General features: G+C 39.3%; 1 protein-coding gene across 5 annotated transcripts in view; it reads right to left on the bottom strand.

The window, feature by feature from the left end:
* LOC122806697 overlaps positions 1-18386 on the bottom strand; it is a 210472-nt gene that overhangs the window by 124279 nt on the left and 67807 nt on the right. For all 5 annotated transcript variants that reach the window (XM_044077334.1, XM_044077335.1, XM_044077331.1 and 2 more), the window contains exon 3: positions 15022-15093. In XM_044077334.1, coding sequence (XP_043933269.1) covers positions 15022-15093 — 72 coding nt within the window. The remainder of the gene's footprint in view (positions 1-15021; positions 15094-18386) is intronic.

The raw sequence follows: 18386 nt of genomic DNA, 5'->3' as shown, positions 1-18386 counted from the left end.
TGACTGAGTATTGCTGTGATTTTGGTTCTAGTGGAGGTTTAAGTCATCATTTCAAGTAGTATATCCTTAGGTTTGGGTGAAAGCTAGGAAAAAATGTGTCAAAACCCAAAAGAAGAAGTGGAATGTAGAAGGCTCTGTGGAGGAAGAACAACAGCAGCAGATGAATACAGTATTTTGGCTACATGATCATTATATGAAGCAACAGGAGTCCTCTGATGACGGTTGTAGTTAGTTCTTGAAGAAGCAATAAGATGCCATGTTGTCTTTGAAACAGAGAGTAACAGATGTATGAAACAAGATGGTGGAATTAAGCAGGCAGATTATTTACAATGAGCAAAAAATGGTGTGCTTAGAAGATATAGCAAGGGAAAGTAATTCAAGGCTGAGAATAGTGTTAAAAAAGTGAAGAAGAGTTTTACTTGTCTTCAGTTTGTGAAAACCAAAACTGGGAAATGGACTGTTTTTTCTAACAGAATGTTAGGAATTGGAAAAGCACATTGACTACAACCGCCATTGACTGATAAGGATGTATGGTCTACCATAAGTGATTTTTGTCCAATTTGCGACTTGGTTTGAGAAGGAAAAGGAACTGCCACAGTTGGGAAGACCATGGAAGTGGATTATAATGGCATTTAGACCAGTGATGATAGATCATAATTTCTTTAATACTACTTTGCAGGAAAGGGTAAAAATTCTGACCCCAGCAAAGGAATGCCAGTGATTCAGCATTTGGTTTTACTTACTAGTCTTAGTGGTCCATACAACATTTTTCCCTATTAAGGATGCAAATGTTCACATCTGCTCAGTTTGCAGTGAAGGTTTCAAAAAGGGTTTGCATCTGATGTTGACTATGTAAGAGAAAAATCTTCAGAGGGAGACCAGAAAAAGTAATGAATATCCAGAAACTCCTGACACTGTGAGTGAATTTAAACAAGGGGAGGACCAACAGAGTGACGGTACTGTGGCTACATGTTCCCTGAGGGGAGCATGGTGGAAGAGAAGATTACACAGGCAATGTGAATGGATTTTAAGCATGGAGATGTGTTAGTATTGCTCATTTATTTTTTCAAATCTGAGACTGGAAAATAAAAAGTGACTTTAGGGACATTTGCCTGTTTTTGAAGAAAGGCAAGTGAGATGCTTTTTGTCTTAATATTTGAATCATAATATGGCACCTAATTAGATGCATAGCTAGAATTCCTGCTTGTTTAAGTCTACACAGAGACTTTGTATCTTGATTATTAGTGGACTTGTTAAGCAAAGCACTAATACGACTACTTGTAATACTTTGAATATAGCAGAGAATATGTAAAAGAAGTGTGGTCGACTGGTTCCTGTACAATATATAAGTCAGAATAGAAGTCTTGTTGAAAAGTATTTAAAAACTAAGCACTATGCTTAAAGATGCTGATAATATTATGGGTCTACTACAGGTTTTTATGCACCAATAACTCATGAGACATCAGAACAAGACCATTTGCTCTAAAAGGCATTTGACCTAACCCTCACTAGCCCAAAATTACTTAATTACTTAGCCCTCCCGACATCCTACTCAATTAAACTATATATATAAAATCCTGACTATGGCCCATGTGACTGAGGTTCGATTAGCAGTTCGGACAACTGACGGAGTGGCAAGGGAGGGATAGATTTGCCCATCCAGGGGGAAGGGTATTCAGTGCTGATGTTCCTTAAGGGGGGTATGCTCCAAAGAATGGAGCTGCCCTCACATGTGTTTTGACAAGTGCAGGACAGGGGGTGGGAAAAGTGGGGGACACCATACATAAAACCTCCAGATAGAAGATAGACAGTAGGACCCTCCCCACCAGGATACCATTAGGATCCTAACTGGCCCTGGTTTAAATTCAGGCATTAGACTGGTAATGAACTGGAGTACCAATAAACCCAGTGATAGACATGGGGCACTGGGACAGCTGTCAGCATGAAAGTAAGGGGGGGCTCAAATACCCTACCACCAAATCTCCCTGATCTCTCCCTAACCCTAAAACTTAAATCTGACTACCTAACTTTAAAGTCCCAATTACTCCCTAAACCTAAAATCCCAATCTCCCTCCCTAAACCTTAACTGACCGATTGCTCTTTAACTTCTAACTCCTCTCCTGCTCTTTAAAACTAGAACTCACCTACCACTTACCCTAAAACTCCTTTCCTCAATTATAAAACTCCCTTCCCATTTCTTAAACCTAAATACCCTTCCTGATAGTTACTTAAAGCCCTAATCTACACTCCCCCCCCATGGCTGCCACACTTACCTGGAAAAAACTTGAATAATTTCTTTGGATAAGGTGCGGCAGTTCCTCTCCCTCTACCTGGCAACCACACCCTTCCCAAACTCATATTCAAGTCTGAGCAAAGTGAATGCAGAAGATCATGCAAGCTACAAGATGCTTCAGTCTCTGGCTTAGACAGTGGTCTTCAAGCACCTGGGATTTGGGTGGTTTTAGCAGACCCCATATATATATATGAAAGTTATGAAATGTTGATATTCAAATACATTAGTCAAAAAGTCTGAATTTGGATAATATGCTGGTGTGCATAGTTAATCTAATAGTAATTGTCATATGAAGGCATTATAGTCCCTTTTTGCAAGCTGCTTCCCTATTTATTTGCTGTACTTAGTGTGTGAGACATTTTATTTGTGAAAGTTGTTGTTTTACAGATTGATATGACAACTGAGTATTTTTGGGTAAAGTACTAGCATGACTGACAACAACCATCTGAATATTTGTTATATGGATATGGATAGTAAGATACAAGCAGTTAAAATGTTTTTAGTCCCTTTAGTGTTATACACGTCAGGCATATTTATATCAACCAGAGGAGAAGTTGTGGTTACAATTAATAAAGAGCTGAAGGACTTTATCTGGGAGGGGAAGATGGCAAGAGTCAAGTGAGATAAACTGATTCATCCGGTAGAACAGGGTAGACCCAATTTGTAGGAATATTTCAGAGCTACACAGTTAAGGCTCCTGTGCATAGCACAAGCAGAAAACTATAATTCAAAGTGGAAATGGATGATGATGAAACATGGGGGAAGCTCAAGAAACAAGGAGAGACTGGGATTTTGGATGCAGGCCTTTAAGTAGAATAACAATAATGATAGAGAATATTATATCCATAAAGTCACAGAAAGTATTCTAAGAACTAAAGCAACACAGGGATGGAGAAAGGAGAGTCTGCCGATAGGGATGTCAGCAATTAGGGATACAGACAATAGGCATGAAGGCGCTGGAATTTATTGGAGAAAACTGTCAAAGGAATCAAGGTATTGGAAGAAAATAACCAGTGAGGGAAATATGATAGAATGGGAAGATGACAAGAACTTATTTGGACTGCAGATTGGAGATTTCCATCCCTATCAAGGATTGATATTAGAGTATAGGCAAAGAGAAAGAAATAAGGGGGTCCTAAACTAAAGGCCAGCTCTTGTAAAGCTTTTAATAGAATCTATAACAGAAACTGTCATTAAAAAGGAATAATTAGTAGAGCATATAAAATATTGCATGATAACTATAAGAATCAATCAGAGGAGGTTGGAAAGGATTGGGAAGAGAGATTGGATAAACAATTCACAACGAAACAATGGGAGGATATATGTATATCTTTCAAATATGCAATAACATCTAGAACATTTAGGATTTTTGCCTGGAAATGTTTACATAAATATGTTTATACCCCAAGTAGACTACACAGAATTTTTCTTCAGGCAGACAGCAAATGTTCGAGGTGTGATGGGGAAGATAGAGGTAATTGGCAATATATTTTCTGGGAGTGCTGTGAATTGGTGGACTTTAAGGATTCCCTGCAGAATGCACTGTCAGAGATGCTGGGTGGGCAGATTGGTCTGATGAGGGAGAGGATTTTTCTGAGCTATGATACAGAATCGGAATTGCCTAGTCATGGTAAGGCCTTGCTGTGTCTAATTATGGTAGCTGCCAAAAAAGAAATTACTAGAAAATGAAAATCAAAATCTAAACCAACTGTACGAGAAGTAGTGAATATAGTAACAGAGATAAAACAACTGAAAGTGAGATCTTTAGAAAAGGGTAGGAGCAAACTACGTAGGAAAAAATGTGAATTGTGGAAACAATACATACAAGGGGAGGAATGAGGTTGAAAAGGTGGCAGGAATTAAATCAGCTATGTAATATTTGACTGAAAAAGGTTGGGTAGATTATAAGTGATGTATAATGTTTGCAATTGGGAGTGTGTCAGTATGGATTGTGATGTAAAATGCTTGCAATTAGGACTGTGTCTATGTGGTTTGTTTTCATTTGTATAAATGTATGATTGGCTATGTTGTAAGTGATGGTTCAGATTTCTTTTTTTTAAACAAGGCAGGAATTGAATAATTTATGTAATGTTGCTTAGGTTATATGACATATAGCAATATATGTGAAGTAAAATATTTATGTTAATTATAGTGTGATTTCTTTTATATGAATGTAAATTTGCCTATGTCACAAGTGATAATTCAATAAAGGTTTTGCAAAAAAAATATATATTCAGATGCAGTAACGCATCAACAACAGAATTAAGATAGTTATTTTTATGAAAAACGTATGAATTTATTTATTTATTTATTTATTTAACATTTGTTGACCGGGAAAGTCCGACTAGGTTCCACAGATCCTGTTTTCAGCGGAGGCCCGGGGAGAAATGCTCCAGAAATGAATGAATCATGAATGAATGAGTATTGCTCTAAAATGTGTTTAGATAACAGACACAGGGTATAAAAATGTGTTGCTTACATGGCTGACACAGCTCATTACTTTAGCATTAAATTTGGTTAGAGATGGAATTGATCAATGTATTTTATTTTGATCAATTTCATCTGCGGTCTATGCATACATACATACATACATAAGCACATGCACACATACATACATACATACATACATACATACACATCAAATGCTGTTGCTTATTGTTGTGACTGGAAGAGATGCCATAGTGTTTTGTTTGTGTCTTTCGGCTTTTTCCTGGTTAGGGGTCGCCACAGCGGAACTCCGGTCCACTAATGATTGGCAGTAGAGTTTTTTACATGCTGGCTTGCCGGGCCTAATGCACAACCTTCAACAAAGGAACGCCCGTTCATGCATGCCGCCACACAGAAGACGCTCTAACTGAGGATCGAACGGGCGTCTAAAGGGCATATTAAATCACTGCAAAAACAATATAAACTAATTATGAAAGGGGGCTCTGTCTAAAAATCTGCAAAGGGTGCTACTACTGAGCAAAGAAACTTGACAGCTTTAAAGGAACTGTCTAATTTTGAGCAATTGAAATGATCCAGTGAATGCTTGAATAATGCTTTTCCATAAAGGGCAAATTCTACTATTCCACAATTAACATATCCACAGCTATATTCTGTTATTTTTTTTTTTTTTTTATTTCTCCAAGTCTTTTGGGTTTCTAATACCATGATGGGAATGGACCCCATTCCAAAATCAAAGTACGATTAAAGTTCATGAAATTAGTATTGTTTCAATCTTTGATGTCAGCCAAAATTTCTCTTTGCAACACCCACAATGTGCCCAGTAATGACTCCTTCTGCAATTTGTATGGGGTTACATGTATTGGTAACATATCTAAATACAATTGTAGAGTCTTTTTATAAGACCCCGTTGCTCCTACTACTACTGGAACTGTCTGGGTATCTTTCTTCCACATTGCTCTCATTTCTGCCTGCAGATCCTAATATTTTATGACTCTGTGTCTCTGTACACAAAACACTGTAGTCAGTGGGTGTGGCAATTTCAATGAGCAATGCTACTTTTGTCTTCTTTATATAGACCAGTATATACAGTTTTCTAGCATCTATCTTTTGAACTGTTGCTAATGGGTGACCCCATGTGATGTAAACATCATCATTTTCTATGATGCTTTGTGACTCATGTTTCCAGTGTTTTTCAGCCACCTCAGTACCATAATGTTTGCACAATCCCCAGTGCAACAGTCTCGCCACATTATTATGCCTTTCAGTATACAGTCCTTCTGCCATTAGTATGTCACAGCCAGCAACAAGGTGTGCAACTGTTTCCAATTCTGTTTTACAAAACCTACACTTGTCTGTTTCTCCCACATGTTCAATGGACTTTGTAAACCAACATGTACGCAGCCCACTATCTTGGACTGCCAATATTAACCTTTCATCTCTTGATCTGAATTCACCTCTCCTTAACCATTCCTGCATTCGTTCCTGATCAACGAAGTTCTTCCAGAAGTTTTCTATACTTGCAACTATATTTGTGCATTTTCCACATTTCTTGCTTTCTCATCTGATCCTTCACCTTATATTCTTTCTTTTGTTTTTTGGCACATTCAGTTGCTGCTTGATTTTTATCTACTTCTGGTTTGATTTCCATTCCTGGTTGACGCCAATATGCTTCTGCTAGTTAAGTAGAGAAGTCATCTTAGATTTATTCTCCACATGTTTCAAAACTTTCACTATGTTTGGGTCTTGTGAGATCAATAGATACGTGTGGAGTCCCACAATTGCAGATCTATACATGTAATCAATTTCAAGGAGGCCCATCCCTTCTTTGGGATAGGGAATATATAATCTTGTCATGCACAAATTTTTATAAATCACTTGATGAGTATGAAGCATCCTTCTTGTTTTCCTAGCTAATCTATCCAACACATTTTGGGCCCAGTCAGTCACTCCAAAACTATAAGTTAGGACAGGGAGAGAAAATTGGTTTATAGCTTGAATTTTGTTCCTAGATCTCAACTATGTTTTCAGGATTAATTTAAGTCTTCTAAAGTATTCCTTACTAAGTTTTATTCACATTTGTTCATGTTTTATTGTTGATCCTTCATCAATTCCCAACTATTTATACACTCCCTCTTGCTCAAGTTCTTTTATATCACATTCTTGTCCGAAACTGATGTTTTCCTGGTGCTGCAGTTTTCCTGCTTTAAAGGTTGCTTTTGCACATTTATCAAAACCAAATGACATTTTAATATCATCTGAAAAAGTTAATGTAAGATATTTCATATGAGCATTAAATAAGATAGAAAATAATAAATTGTATAGCGGGACTAACAGAATACATATGTTTAACATTAATGGAAAAACGGAAATTGGGTGTGCATCTCACTAAAGGAGAAGGTTCAAACCTCAGCCCTCCCCCATGTAGTGAATCAATTCTTTAAACTGACCAATTTTTCCATGGAAAGCCACTGAGTTCTCAGAAAACTGTAATGTCATGTTGAATATATAACGTTGGTTTTCTACCGTAAAATAGTATTATGCATATATACATATTATGGCAGGCATCAAAAGACACAAATATATGATCTAATAGGCCATAACGGTCTATATCAAAGTAAATGTAGTGTAGTCCCATCTTACAATGATAGCTGTAAGAAAAATAAATTAACATGTTTGACTGAAACACTGGGCAGTACTTATAAGCAGTATAGCTTTAGTTTCAGAAGTATTCTAAGTGAGTGAGTGAGTGAAAAAGTGCTGTTTATCAGAGTTGAGTCTAGTCATGGGATGTAACAGCTTAAAAACTAAGGAACATTTTGGACTGTAGGTTCATAGGTTCATAGGTAGGTACTAGGCTATCAGCTCGAGGGACTACATAAGCCTAGCCAACAAGGTTCCCTGGCTTACACCACCCAAGAAAGTTATTTTCCTGTGCCACTGTCGAGCAGAGACACAGAAGTGATCCCTGGGGTGTATCTCCTATTTCCCATCCACTCATCAAGATTTTTCTTGAAGAGTGATAATGAAGAACTTTGCTTGACATAGATGGGTAGTCTGTTCCTGAGTATGGGAAGTCTCTGGGACAAGAATCTATCCCTCCAGCATGTCCTGTTTATTTTGGTGCCAAGGTTTAGGTCCCTAGAGCGTGTAGCTCGGAGGGATTGGGATTTCTTTAGGTGTAGCATGTCCAGCAGCTCTGGGTTTGACATAGTTTTATATGTTAGACAGAGATCACCTCGGAGTAGGCGATATGCTATGGAGTAAAGCTGGAGTTTTTTGAGGCGGTCAGTGTAGGGCATTTGTTTGAGGCCAGTAATCCTCTTTGTGAGGTACTTCTGTGGCCTTTCCAGCTGCTGCAGATGTCTTGTGAGGTACATTCCAAAAGGGGCGTTGTACTCTATAATAGGTCTAATGAGTGTTGAGTAGAGGGGAACAATGACCTCTTTTTCCTGGATGAGAACCCTTTTATGATGAGGTGTGCTATGTAGAAGGACTTCCTGACTACTGTGGCAATGTGACTATCAAAGGAGAGACTACTGTCCACCTGGGTCCCAAGGTCTCTTATCATGCATTCAGTGTTAAGTAGATTGCTGTCTATGTTGTAGTTCATGGGTACAGAGTTTTTACCAAAGGGGATGACAATGCACTTTTTGGCATTGAGCTTGAGGCCATGGCTCTGACACCAGGCATCTGTCTCAGCGAGGCCCTTATGTAGGATTTCCACATAATTTGGGGACTCCACTATGGTTCCTAGTTTGCAGTCATCTGCAGACTTCATTAGCCAGAGGCCTTCTGTGTTAGCCTGTACTTCAGAGAAGTAGATACCAAACAGGAGAGGTCCCAGGAATGAACCCTGTGGTACTCCACTTGTCACTGGCTTGAGGTCAGGTTTGGAGTGTGCAACTTTTACAGTGTGGGTTCTGTCAGTGAGCCGGTTGGCAACCCATCTTGTGACATAGGGATTTATACCTAGGTTAGTGAGTTTAGCTAGAATCCAGAATGGGGGACGGTGTTGAAAGCCTTGGCAAGGTTAAGATAGGCTGTGTGAACCACCTTACCCTCATCTACGGCTTTGGTGACTGCCTCAAAGAAGTCAATCAGGTTCAGTAGGTATGAGCTGCCTTTCACAAACCCGAACTGGGTGGGATCCAGAGTTTGGAGGTTACCAATGTCTTTGTTTATGAGTTCCATGATGATATGTTCCATCACCTTGCAGACCAGCCTCGTCAGTCTAATTGGGCGATAGTTCCCGGGATCAGTGGTGGCTCCCCCTTTGTGGAGTGGGATAACTGTTGCTGTACGCCATTCAGTGGGCACAAAGCCTGATGTGAGGCTATGATTGAACGGGTCTACTTCACGTTGTCGAAGGCCGACAATATAGAAGCTGATATTGTCGGCACCAGATTAGCGAAAGCAAAAAACACTGAAAGTTTAAATGGAAATCTCCGTAAGGGGAAATTTCCATTTAGTTCAATGTAGTGCAGTCTCGGAGTTGGTATATTTAAGTAGGGGGATGTGGGGGTGCTGGGAGGCTTGCCCCCCTGCTTGCAAAGGTAAGTTTTTATTTATTTTTGTTTTTAGGCATTTTTTTTATCTTTCGATGTTTCAGAATTCGAAGATATGGTGTCGACCATATCAGATTCGATATTCTGAAACTTTGATAAGATAATATAGACACGACTGAACATGGTGCTTAGGTGGGGAGCAAGTTCGTTCTGAAGTTCGTGTAAAATGCAGCCTGGGATGTTGTCCGGTCCCATGGATGCTGTGTTTTTGGCTTTAGAGAGTGCAGCTTTTACCTGCATAGTTGTGATTACAGGGACTCAGCATTCTTCCTGTATAGATATGGGCCCTTTAGGGGTGAGTGGGGGTAAAGTTAGCACTGAACCTATCTGCCAGGATGTTGACAATATCAGTTGGTTCTGTAATTTTCATGCTGTTGTGCTGTAACTCAGAGCAGATCTGGGTGTTGCCATTGAGATTCTTGACATAGCTATAGAATGCTTTGTGGTTGTCCTTAGAATCAGTGGCAATTTTGTTTTCATAGCTAGCTTTGGAGGATCTTATACGGGATCTCAGCTTCTTACTGAAGCTGACCAGGGAGCTCCTCCACTCATGGGATTTTACTCTCTTTTGCAACAATTTCTTCCTTCTGTTGTACAGTTTGTTTATGGCAGGGGACCACCAGATTGGCTTCCTTTTTTTGGAGGATAGCATCTTGCTTCTGTTTGGGATAGCACGATCCATGCACTCATGTAAGTGCTTATAGAGTGCATTTGTGCAGGATTCAGCAGTCGTGACTGTATTTTCCATCTGCATGGATGTCATGAAGTTCGCCACTTCTGTCCTAAGAAGCATGAAGTTGGCTTTGGAGAAATTTTTTACAGTGGTTTTCTTTAATGGGGGGTGGTGGCAGGATGTGGATATCAAGGGTGATTACCTTATGGTTGGATCGGACCAACGAGGAGTTGACTTCAGGTGTGGAACACCGGTCACTCATGTTGGTAATGACTAGGTCTAGGATATTGTTGCCCCTGGTGGGGGTGAGGATAAGTTGATCCGGGGAATTGGAATTTATGAATTCCAGAAAGCGTTGTGTGAAGGAGTTGGACACGAGTAGTTTTCCCAGTTAATGGTGGGGTATTTGAAATCGCCCATTATTAGGGAGTTTGGTTGAACCCTAATATTTTCCAGTACATCAAGAAAAGAGGAGTGGGAATCCGGCATGGTGGGGGATCTGTAGCAAGCTACAATTTGGATTGCAGTTTTGCCCAGAGCTAGTTGCTTTTGGATAACCTTGGATGCATTATGCTGAGCAACTAGCCTGGAGGTGTGGATATCCTTAATGAATATGGACACACCTCTGCCTTTGGTGTTCCGGTCCAGGTTACATGGCCGAAAAGTGTGGTATGAGTTGTAGCCTGGTAGTGCAGGGGTGCTCTCTAGACCCTTGAACCGGGTCTCAGTCACTGCACAGATATCGATGTTCTCCATTTTAAGAAGTACCTCGATTGAGTGCATTTTGAGATTTAGACTTCTAGCACTGAGTAGCATTATCCTCAGTTTTTGCTTGCCTGTTCCTGTTATGGTGGTGAATTTGTCATTTGAACCTTACCTAAAAAAGGCACTATAGGGTGGCAAGAGCCTTAGCTAGTATCCAGAATTCCAGGGGCAACAGGTGCAGGTCATCTCTGGCAAAGCATCTTGGTCTGTCGACCATGTCATCCCAAGCAGACAGATACTAGATCCCCTTAGAATGACACCAGAAGCTTAGCCAATTGTTGAAGTCAATCATTTTGTCCTTGTACTGCGGTATCATTCTGGGTGATGGCAGAATGCTACTCAGGGCTAGGGTCATACCTGCCTGGGCTACAAGATTGGAGAGCTCTTCCATGTCTCTTTTCATGTAATCCAGGGAGGTACATCTCAGGTCGTTCACACCAACATGGACAATGACAGAGTCATATTTGTACTTATTGTGGAGTGACCTGAATGAGTGAGTTATGTGGTGGATCCTGGCACCCGACAGAAAGCTGACAATAACCTTCTCCTTGTTTAGTCTGGTGAGTGGGACATCAGTGTGCCTGACTATAGAGTCACCTATGACTAGTGTGTTGGTTACGTTGTTTTGCCTTATTGGCTGTGGTTGAGTGGCACACTGAGTCTGTGGGCTATGTGTTATTTGGGTTGTGTTGGAGGATGGAAGTTGCTTGTGTTTCTGCTTTGGAGGTCTCTGTTGCTTGGGCAGATTTTTATTGAGAGCCTCTGCAAATGTTTTTGTGTTTCTATGTGTGGATTTTGGTTGTGTAGATTTAGTGAGACTATGTGATAAGTGTGGTGTGGGGCAAGTGTTTACCTTCTCCTCTTGAATGTCAAGTTCAGTCTTGGTTGGAGAGAGCTTTACCTCCAGTTTGGCTAGATAAGTGCATCTCTCACAGGTTGTAGTGTTGGGTGGTAGGAGGAGAGGGTTGTCTGTGTACATGAGGCAATTTCTACGTTTTCCCAAGATGCCCAGATTGTTCAGATAGACAGGAGAGAACACTGGGAGCTGACCCTTGGACATGCCTGAATAAAAAATTATTTTCCTCTTGATAAGTGAGGAAAGTGAGTACAAGAGCTGTTTTTCTCTAAGCAAGTGAGGAAAGTAAGTACGAAAACTGTTTTCCTCTAGGTAATGAGGAAGGTTTAGTGCTATAGTAATTAGCAGCTTATTTAGTGCTTAATATAAGTTCTGAACAAGTGCTGAGCATGAATAAGCAAATTCAAGTGCTAAAACTAAGAATCTGTATCTGCACTAGACTAGTTACAGGAAAGAAACAAGTGCAAATGCAAATCAGAAAGTTGAGAGAGATGGAAATGATTGCCCAGACAGCCAATAACTAATATTTCTGGGTCAGAACCACTCCTTATGTGGTAGACAGGTTACCTAGTGCTTACCACTCTCACTAACAAGCTAGAAGGCTTCCCTTCAACACAGAAAGGCTTGGGGAGGGGGGCTCAGAAGCTTACATACAGCCCTGGATACAGCAAATCTGTATCTGGACTACACTAGTTACAGGAAAGGTAGGAAACAGGCTTACAGATTTTTTTTGTTTGTTTTACAGAAAAGTAGCTAAAACAGCAATAAAAAAAATTCAAATGCAGTGCAAGCTAGCACACTTGAGTATGTAGCAATATTAGACCAAATGCAGTTTAAATTAAAAATGACTAAAAACAAGTGCAGAAGGAGTGTATTACGTAGAATGTGGTAAAGAGATGGGACTGGAGGGAGTCTCCCAGATCAAATCTACAGTGGGGCGGGCAACTGCAAAAGCCACCAAATTTAAACAACAAACCAGAAATAGGGAAGGTGGGTGGGACAAAACACTTTCAGCAGAGATCTGAAAAACTATACAGTGAATCAAAAATAACAGTGCACAACTCTGAATAAAATTAGTCCAGCAACAATTTACAGTACACAGTTCTGAAGAACCAAAAAAATATACTTAGCTCTGTATATTTCCAGATAGTTTGAAGAGAGCTCTGTTAGACACAGGTTCCAGCAATGATATGGATAACAGCGAACTGGACAAATGTATCAAGGAATATATTATATCATAAAGAATATCACTTTTATAACCATTTACTTTTTATAAACCAATATCAATAACATAAAATATTTATTGGGAACTCTGCATTTCGAGACACCTAAATCTCCCATTTACAAGTAAAACTCCTGCAATCAGGTAAGAACTTAGAATTCAGTAATTAAGCAAGACCAGCCAACTAGTACTGTTAAAATCTAATGAGAGAATAAGCCACAGACTTCATGGTTTGATTGGACATAGGCGATTTTCAAAAGCAGTCACACTGCTCTTATGGTAATTGAGATATTTATATCAATGTGTAATTTATTATATAAATAATCAGTAAACATTGACAAATACACATACAGTAACGTTAAAGCGATGGAGTGGTCAAGATAAGTCTAGCATGAATAGGAGGGTATCCAAAGAGGGGAATGTTATGCTGTAACTTTGCACCTTAATATTCACAGCATGTGTAATATAATACTATGACTGTATAAAATAAGTTTACAAGATCAAAGGAATCTGTGTATTGTTTAGCAACACTGCACAAAAGGTCACAAATAGAGTCTGTGCATGACTATACCTAGATAAAATGTGGCACCATGCAGCAAAGCTAAAGTCTGTCATTGAAATGTAGCTTGTTGCTGTTTATTAGAATAGGAATAACAGCATAAGATCTCACTTTAACATGAGCACCAGCAGAAACAGTGCTGTTTGTGACATTAAGTGCCTGCCATTCTCAAACCCCAAAAAGCTATACTGCACACAAGCCTGTGAGCATGAGAGATGTGCTGCTAATTATGATTTCCTCTTATAGTGCATGTGTGTAGCCCTGGTAACTCACGCACTACATATATCACACACCGTACATGTTCTGTATGTAGCACACGTAATGGTCATAACTTGTATTTCTGCACATGTCCTTTTGCACTGTCTTCACCATGTCTGATGCTGGCAATCTGACAGATACAAATAAAGCTGTTGTAACAACAATGATGTGACTGCTGTGCAACAGCAGAGATCTCACTGTACTGTTAGTCTGGATAATCTGATTAAAACCCTAACTGTAATCTGAGACATTTATAGACGAAAGCCTTACCTTTGACCAAAATGACTCAACAGAGATATGGAAATTAATCAGGAGAACCTGGAGAATTAATCGTGCCACTCTGTAGATCAATAATTTGTCCAGCATGTACAATGCAGCTTTTTATACACAAAATCAAATGGAGAAAGTTTAAAGGTTTAGCAGAAAGAATAGTGTAAATTCACAAAACATAAACTGCACAGATAGGTTATGGGAGCAAACACTTCATTCACTGCTATATAGGCTACTCATTGGTGACCGATGTTTAACCTCTGATGCACTGTTACATTTGGCAACTTTTGAAATACTGTAAAGAACACAGTCCCATGACACTAGCATCACCATAGACAACTTGCTAGCAAAATCTAAATTGTTACTAAAAATAAAGAAAAGAAAACAGAGGGATTGTTTTCTAATAAAGCATCTACCACGGTTAAGGAAAAAGCTTGCATTCCCATTTACACTATGTATTTCTCTGTTTACTTTTAAGAAATGACTGGATGATGTTATGGGTAATAAGAAATACAAGTATGAGTTATGTCTGTTAAGGTGAATGAAGATCAACAAATTGTAAGGATGGTATAGAACGTTATACACCGATTTTATTTTTCAATGCAAGAGGTTCACTTGTCAAAAGTCAAGGAATGTTGTTGTTGCATTGCCTCTTATAGACTCTATAGTGTGTACTCAGGCCATTGTCAGCTTTTAAACAGGCGAAAAATAAACACTTGAATTTTTCTAGCTGGGATTCCCATTAACTTTTGAATAAATCCTATAAACCCAGATAAAATAACTAATTCCATGGTCTCACATGTACAGACACACACACACACACACACACACACACACACACACACACACACACACACACACACACACACACTAAACGTTATAGCTAATACAGTCTGCAGTGTCATGCTTTAATAATTAGATATGGATGGAATGCATGACAAGTGACATATTTCAACCAGTGTGATTGCTAGATTTTTTTAAAGAAAAAAAATAATACTGGATTTTTTTTTAATTCCAGCACTTTCCACGTCAGTTTCTGAACAAGCTATCATCCAGTTCCAAATGTTATGCCTGTTATGTAAGGACAGAAGAAATGCAAAATGACCACTTACTGCATCCTCGTTGACTACAGTGAGCAAAAGCTCTTCTTTTCCACGCAGCCATGGCTGGAAATATCGAAAGCCCTAAAGGAAAAGAAAAGGATGATTAGAAAACACCTTATTTAGTACTTCCCATGGTTTATCAAAAACTTGACATTCATTGTTTTCAGATAACTGTAGCTTTTATCTCAATATTTGTCCACAGCAAATTTCTACAGCCAAAGACTAAATTCTTTTTTTAACCAGATATTTTTTTTCTTTTCATTTCTATTTCATTTCTGATGCTTTATTTGTTTTGTTTCTCTCTTCAATGAAGTAAAAACAATATATATACTGTATACAGTACAATAAATAGATTTTCAGGCATTTCTTATATTACTAGATTACTCAAACTGCTTCACATGAAATTAATTTAAATACATAAATTGACACAATTTCTTGTCACTTTCTATTAAATGCTTCAGATTACACTAGCTTCTCTTAAAATGTGAGATGAACTTAGGGTAAAACCATCTGCAGCAATTCTGCTTAACTTACAAATCCCTGATTGTTGTTTTTTAAATTTTCTTGAAGTTAGCTATCTCTTGAGCCATTCTGATACAGAATTGCAAACCAATATGGGTCAATAATAAGTATTTTAAGCAAGTAGTCACAAATATGAGATCTTCCTGTTCCTCCCCAGAATTTTTAACTTTCATTACATTCAAACCATGACTTTGTTAGGTAAAAACATGACAGGCATGAAAAACTCTAAATTCTGGGTCTTCTAAAAGGGTAAATATGATGAAACTGATAAGCTAGGCAATTATAAACAAAATCTATTACTTAGCATTGATAGAAAAAAAACAACAGCTTTGATAATAGCTGGATTGTATTGTATAATAAATAAGTGAAAACCCAAATCAGTTCCCATAGGATACAAATGTAATGGACAATTCAAAAACAATCTTCATTGGTGAAGCTATAAAATCAACAAACTTTATGAAATAAAAAAGATACTGCATGGGCTGTAAGAAAACAAAATCCAGCAAATACTAAAACTTGGTTAAAAAGCAGAAAGACAGATTTATCAGGATGTCAAAAATACTTGGTATAGTTTTTGCAATGCCTACACCAAATGCAAATTTTTGGAGAATAGGACTGTCATGCCATTTGCATCGTCAATACATTATATCAGCAAACTCTGTTTTCTGTTAATACTATCTGTAAGGGGATTGGTACCCCTTAAATCCTATTTAGCCATTTCTAAAAAGGAGAGTTAAGGGTCAGCAATTATGCATTTAGATAATGTTAACAGAAAATCCAGTCTGCAGATATGGATGTGGCAACATATAATGTGAACGTCTTCACTGATGCCACCCATTCCAGTAGCAGTAGAAATAATAAAATAGTGCCAAACAATGTATTAAGTACACGTGGCTAGTAGTATTAAACACACTAACAAATGTTTTTTTAAACTACATCAGAACTGAAGGGTAAAAATGTGAGGTGTTGTATATCATGCTAATGTGCTTCCCAGACTTGGTATCTCATAGAATCATAGGTGTGTACTAGGTTAATGGCCCTGGGGCCTTTACAAGTCTAACCATAGGATTACCCTGGCATCATGCCACTCGACCTTAGTTCCCAGTGCCTCTGTTGAGTAGATCCACTGAAGTGATTCCTGGGGTGAATTTTCTATTTCCCATCCACTCATCAAGATTTCTCTTGAAGAAGGCCAGTGAAGTGCTCTGCTTGACATGTATGGGAAGTGTATTCCATAGCATGGGCAGTCTCTGGGTTATGAAGCTGTCCCTCCTGTTCTGTTGATTGTGGTAATGAGGTTGAGGTCTCTGGAACGTGTGGTGGGGAGGGATTGGGATTTCTTCAGATGTAGCATTTCAAACACAGCTAGGTCAGACATGGCTTTGTAAGTCAAGCAGAGATCGCCTCTAAGTAGGCGATATGACACAGAAAATAGTTGGTGTTTTTTGAGTCTGTCCATATAGGACAAGTGTTTAAGGCCTAAGATGCTCTTTGTGAGGTATGTTTGTTGCCTCTCCAGTTATTGATGACACATTTTTTGCCATTGAGCTTAAGGCAATGGTTCTGACACCAGTCGTTGGTCTCAGTGAGGCCTTTCTGTAGGATGTCAACATCACTTGGAGTGTTAATTATGGCTCCCAGTTTGCAATCGTCTGTGAACTTTGTCAGCCAGAGTCCCTTCATGTTGGCTTGGACTTCAGAGAAGTAGATACCAAAGAGGAGAGGACCCAGGACTGAACCCTGTCCTGACTAGTCAGCAGTCTGACTTGGAGTCAGCTACTTTCACACTGTGGGTTTTATCTGTGAGCCAGTTTGCAACCCACCTAGTGATATAGGGGTTGATGCCTACCTTAGAGAGTTTTCCTATGATTCCTGAGTGGGGAATGGTGTCAAAGGCCTTGGCCAGATCTATATAGGCTGTATGAACCACCTTGCCTTCATCCACAGCTCTGGTGACTGACTCAAAGAAGTCAACCAAGTTGAGCAGGCATGATCTACCCTTCACAAAACCAAACTGTGTGGGATCCAGTGTTTGGAAATTCCCTATATCCTTGTTTATTAGGTCCATGATGATGTGTTCCATAGCTTTGCATATCAGACTCATCAGGCTAATGGGGCGATAGTTCCCAGGGTCTGTAGTCGCTCCTCCTTTGTGAAGAGGGAAAACTGCAGCAGTGCACCATTCGGTAGGGACAAAGCCTGAGGTGAGGCTGTGACTAAACAGGGCACACAGGTGAGGTGCCAGTTCATGCTCTAGTTCATGTAGAACACAGCCAGGGATATTGTCAGGTCCATAGAAGCTGTATTCTTGGCCTTAGACAACGCTGTTTTAACCTATGCAGCAGAAATACTGGGTGCCTGGCAATCTACTGGTATTGTGGTTGGTTCTTTGGGGGGAGGGGAGACGGGTAAAGTTGGCACTGAATCTGTCTGCTAGTATATTGGCAATATCTGTTGGCTCGGTGTAGGAGATACCATTGTGCAATAGCTCAGAGCAAATTTGGTTATTGCCATGGAGATTCTTTACATAACTATAGAAGGCCTTGTGGTTTTCCTTACTATCTGCTGCAATTTTGTTTTCATACCTAGCTTTAGAGGATGTGATGAGGGATCTCAACTTTTTGTTGAGGCTGATAAGGGAGTTTTTCCAGTCTTGGGACTTCACCTTATTCCACATCAGTTTCCTCCTTCTCTTGTAGAGTTTGTTTATGGCAGGGGACCACCAGATTGTCTTCCTTTTTTTGGAGGAGAGCATCTTGGTTCTGTTGGGTATGGTGAGATCCATGCATTTGTGTACATGTTCGCACAGTGTATTGGTGTATGATTTGAACTGATTTCTATTTGCATGGGTG

The sequence above is a fragment of the Protopterus annectens genome, chromosome 7.part0, assembly GCF_019279795.1.
Source record: "Protopterus annectens isolate FY-2018-M chromosome 7.part0, PAN1.0, whole genome shotgun sequence".
Taxonomy (NCBI): Eukaryota; Metazoa; Chordata; order Ceratodontiformes; family Protopteridae; genus Protopterus; species Protopterus annectens.
The sequence above is the reverse complement of the archived record's forward strand: the minus strand, read 5'-3'. Positions and strand labels throughout refer to the sequence as shown.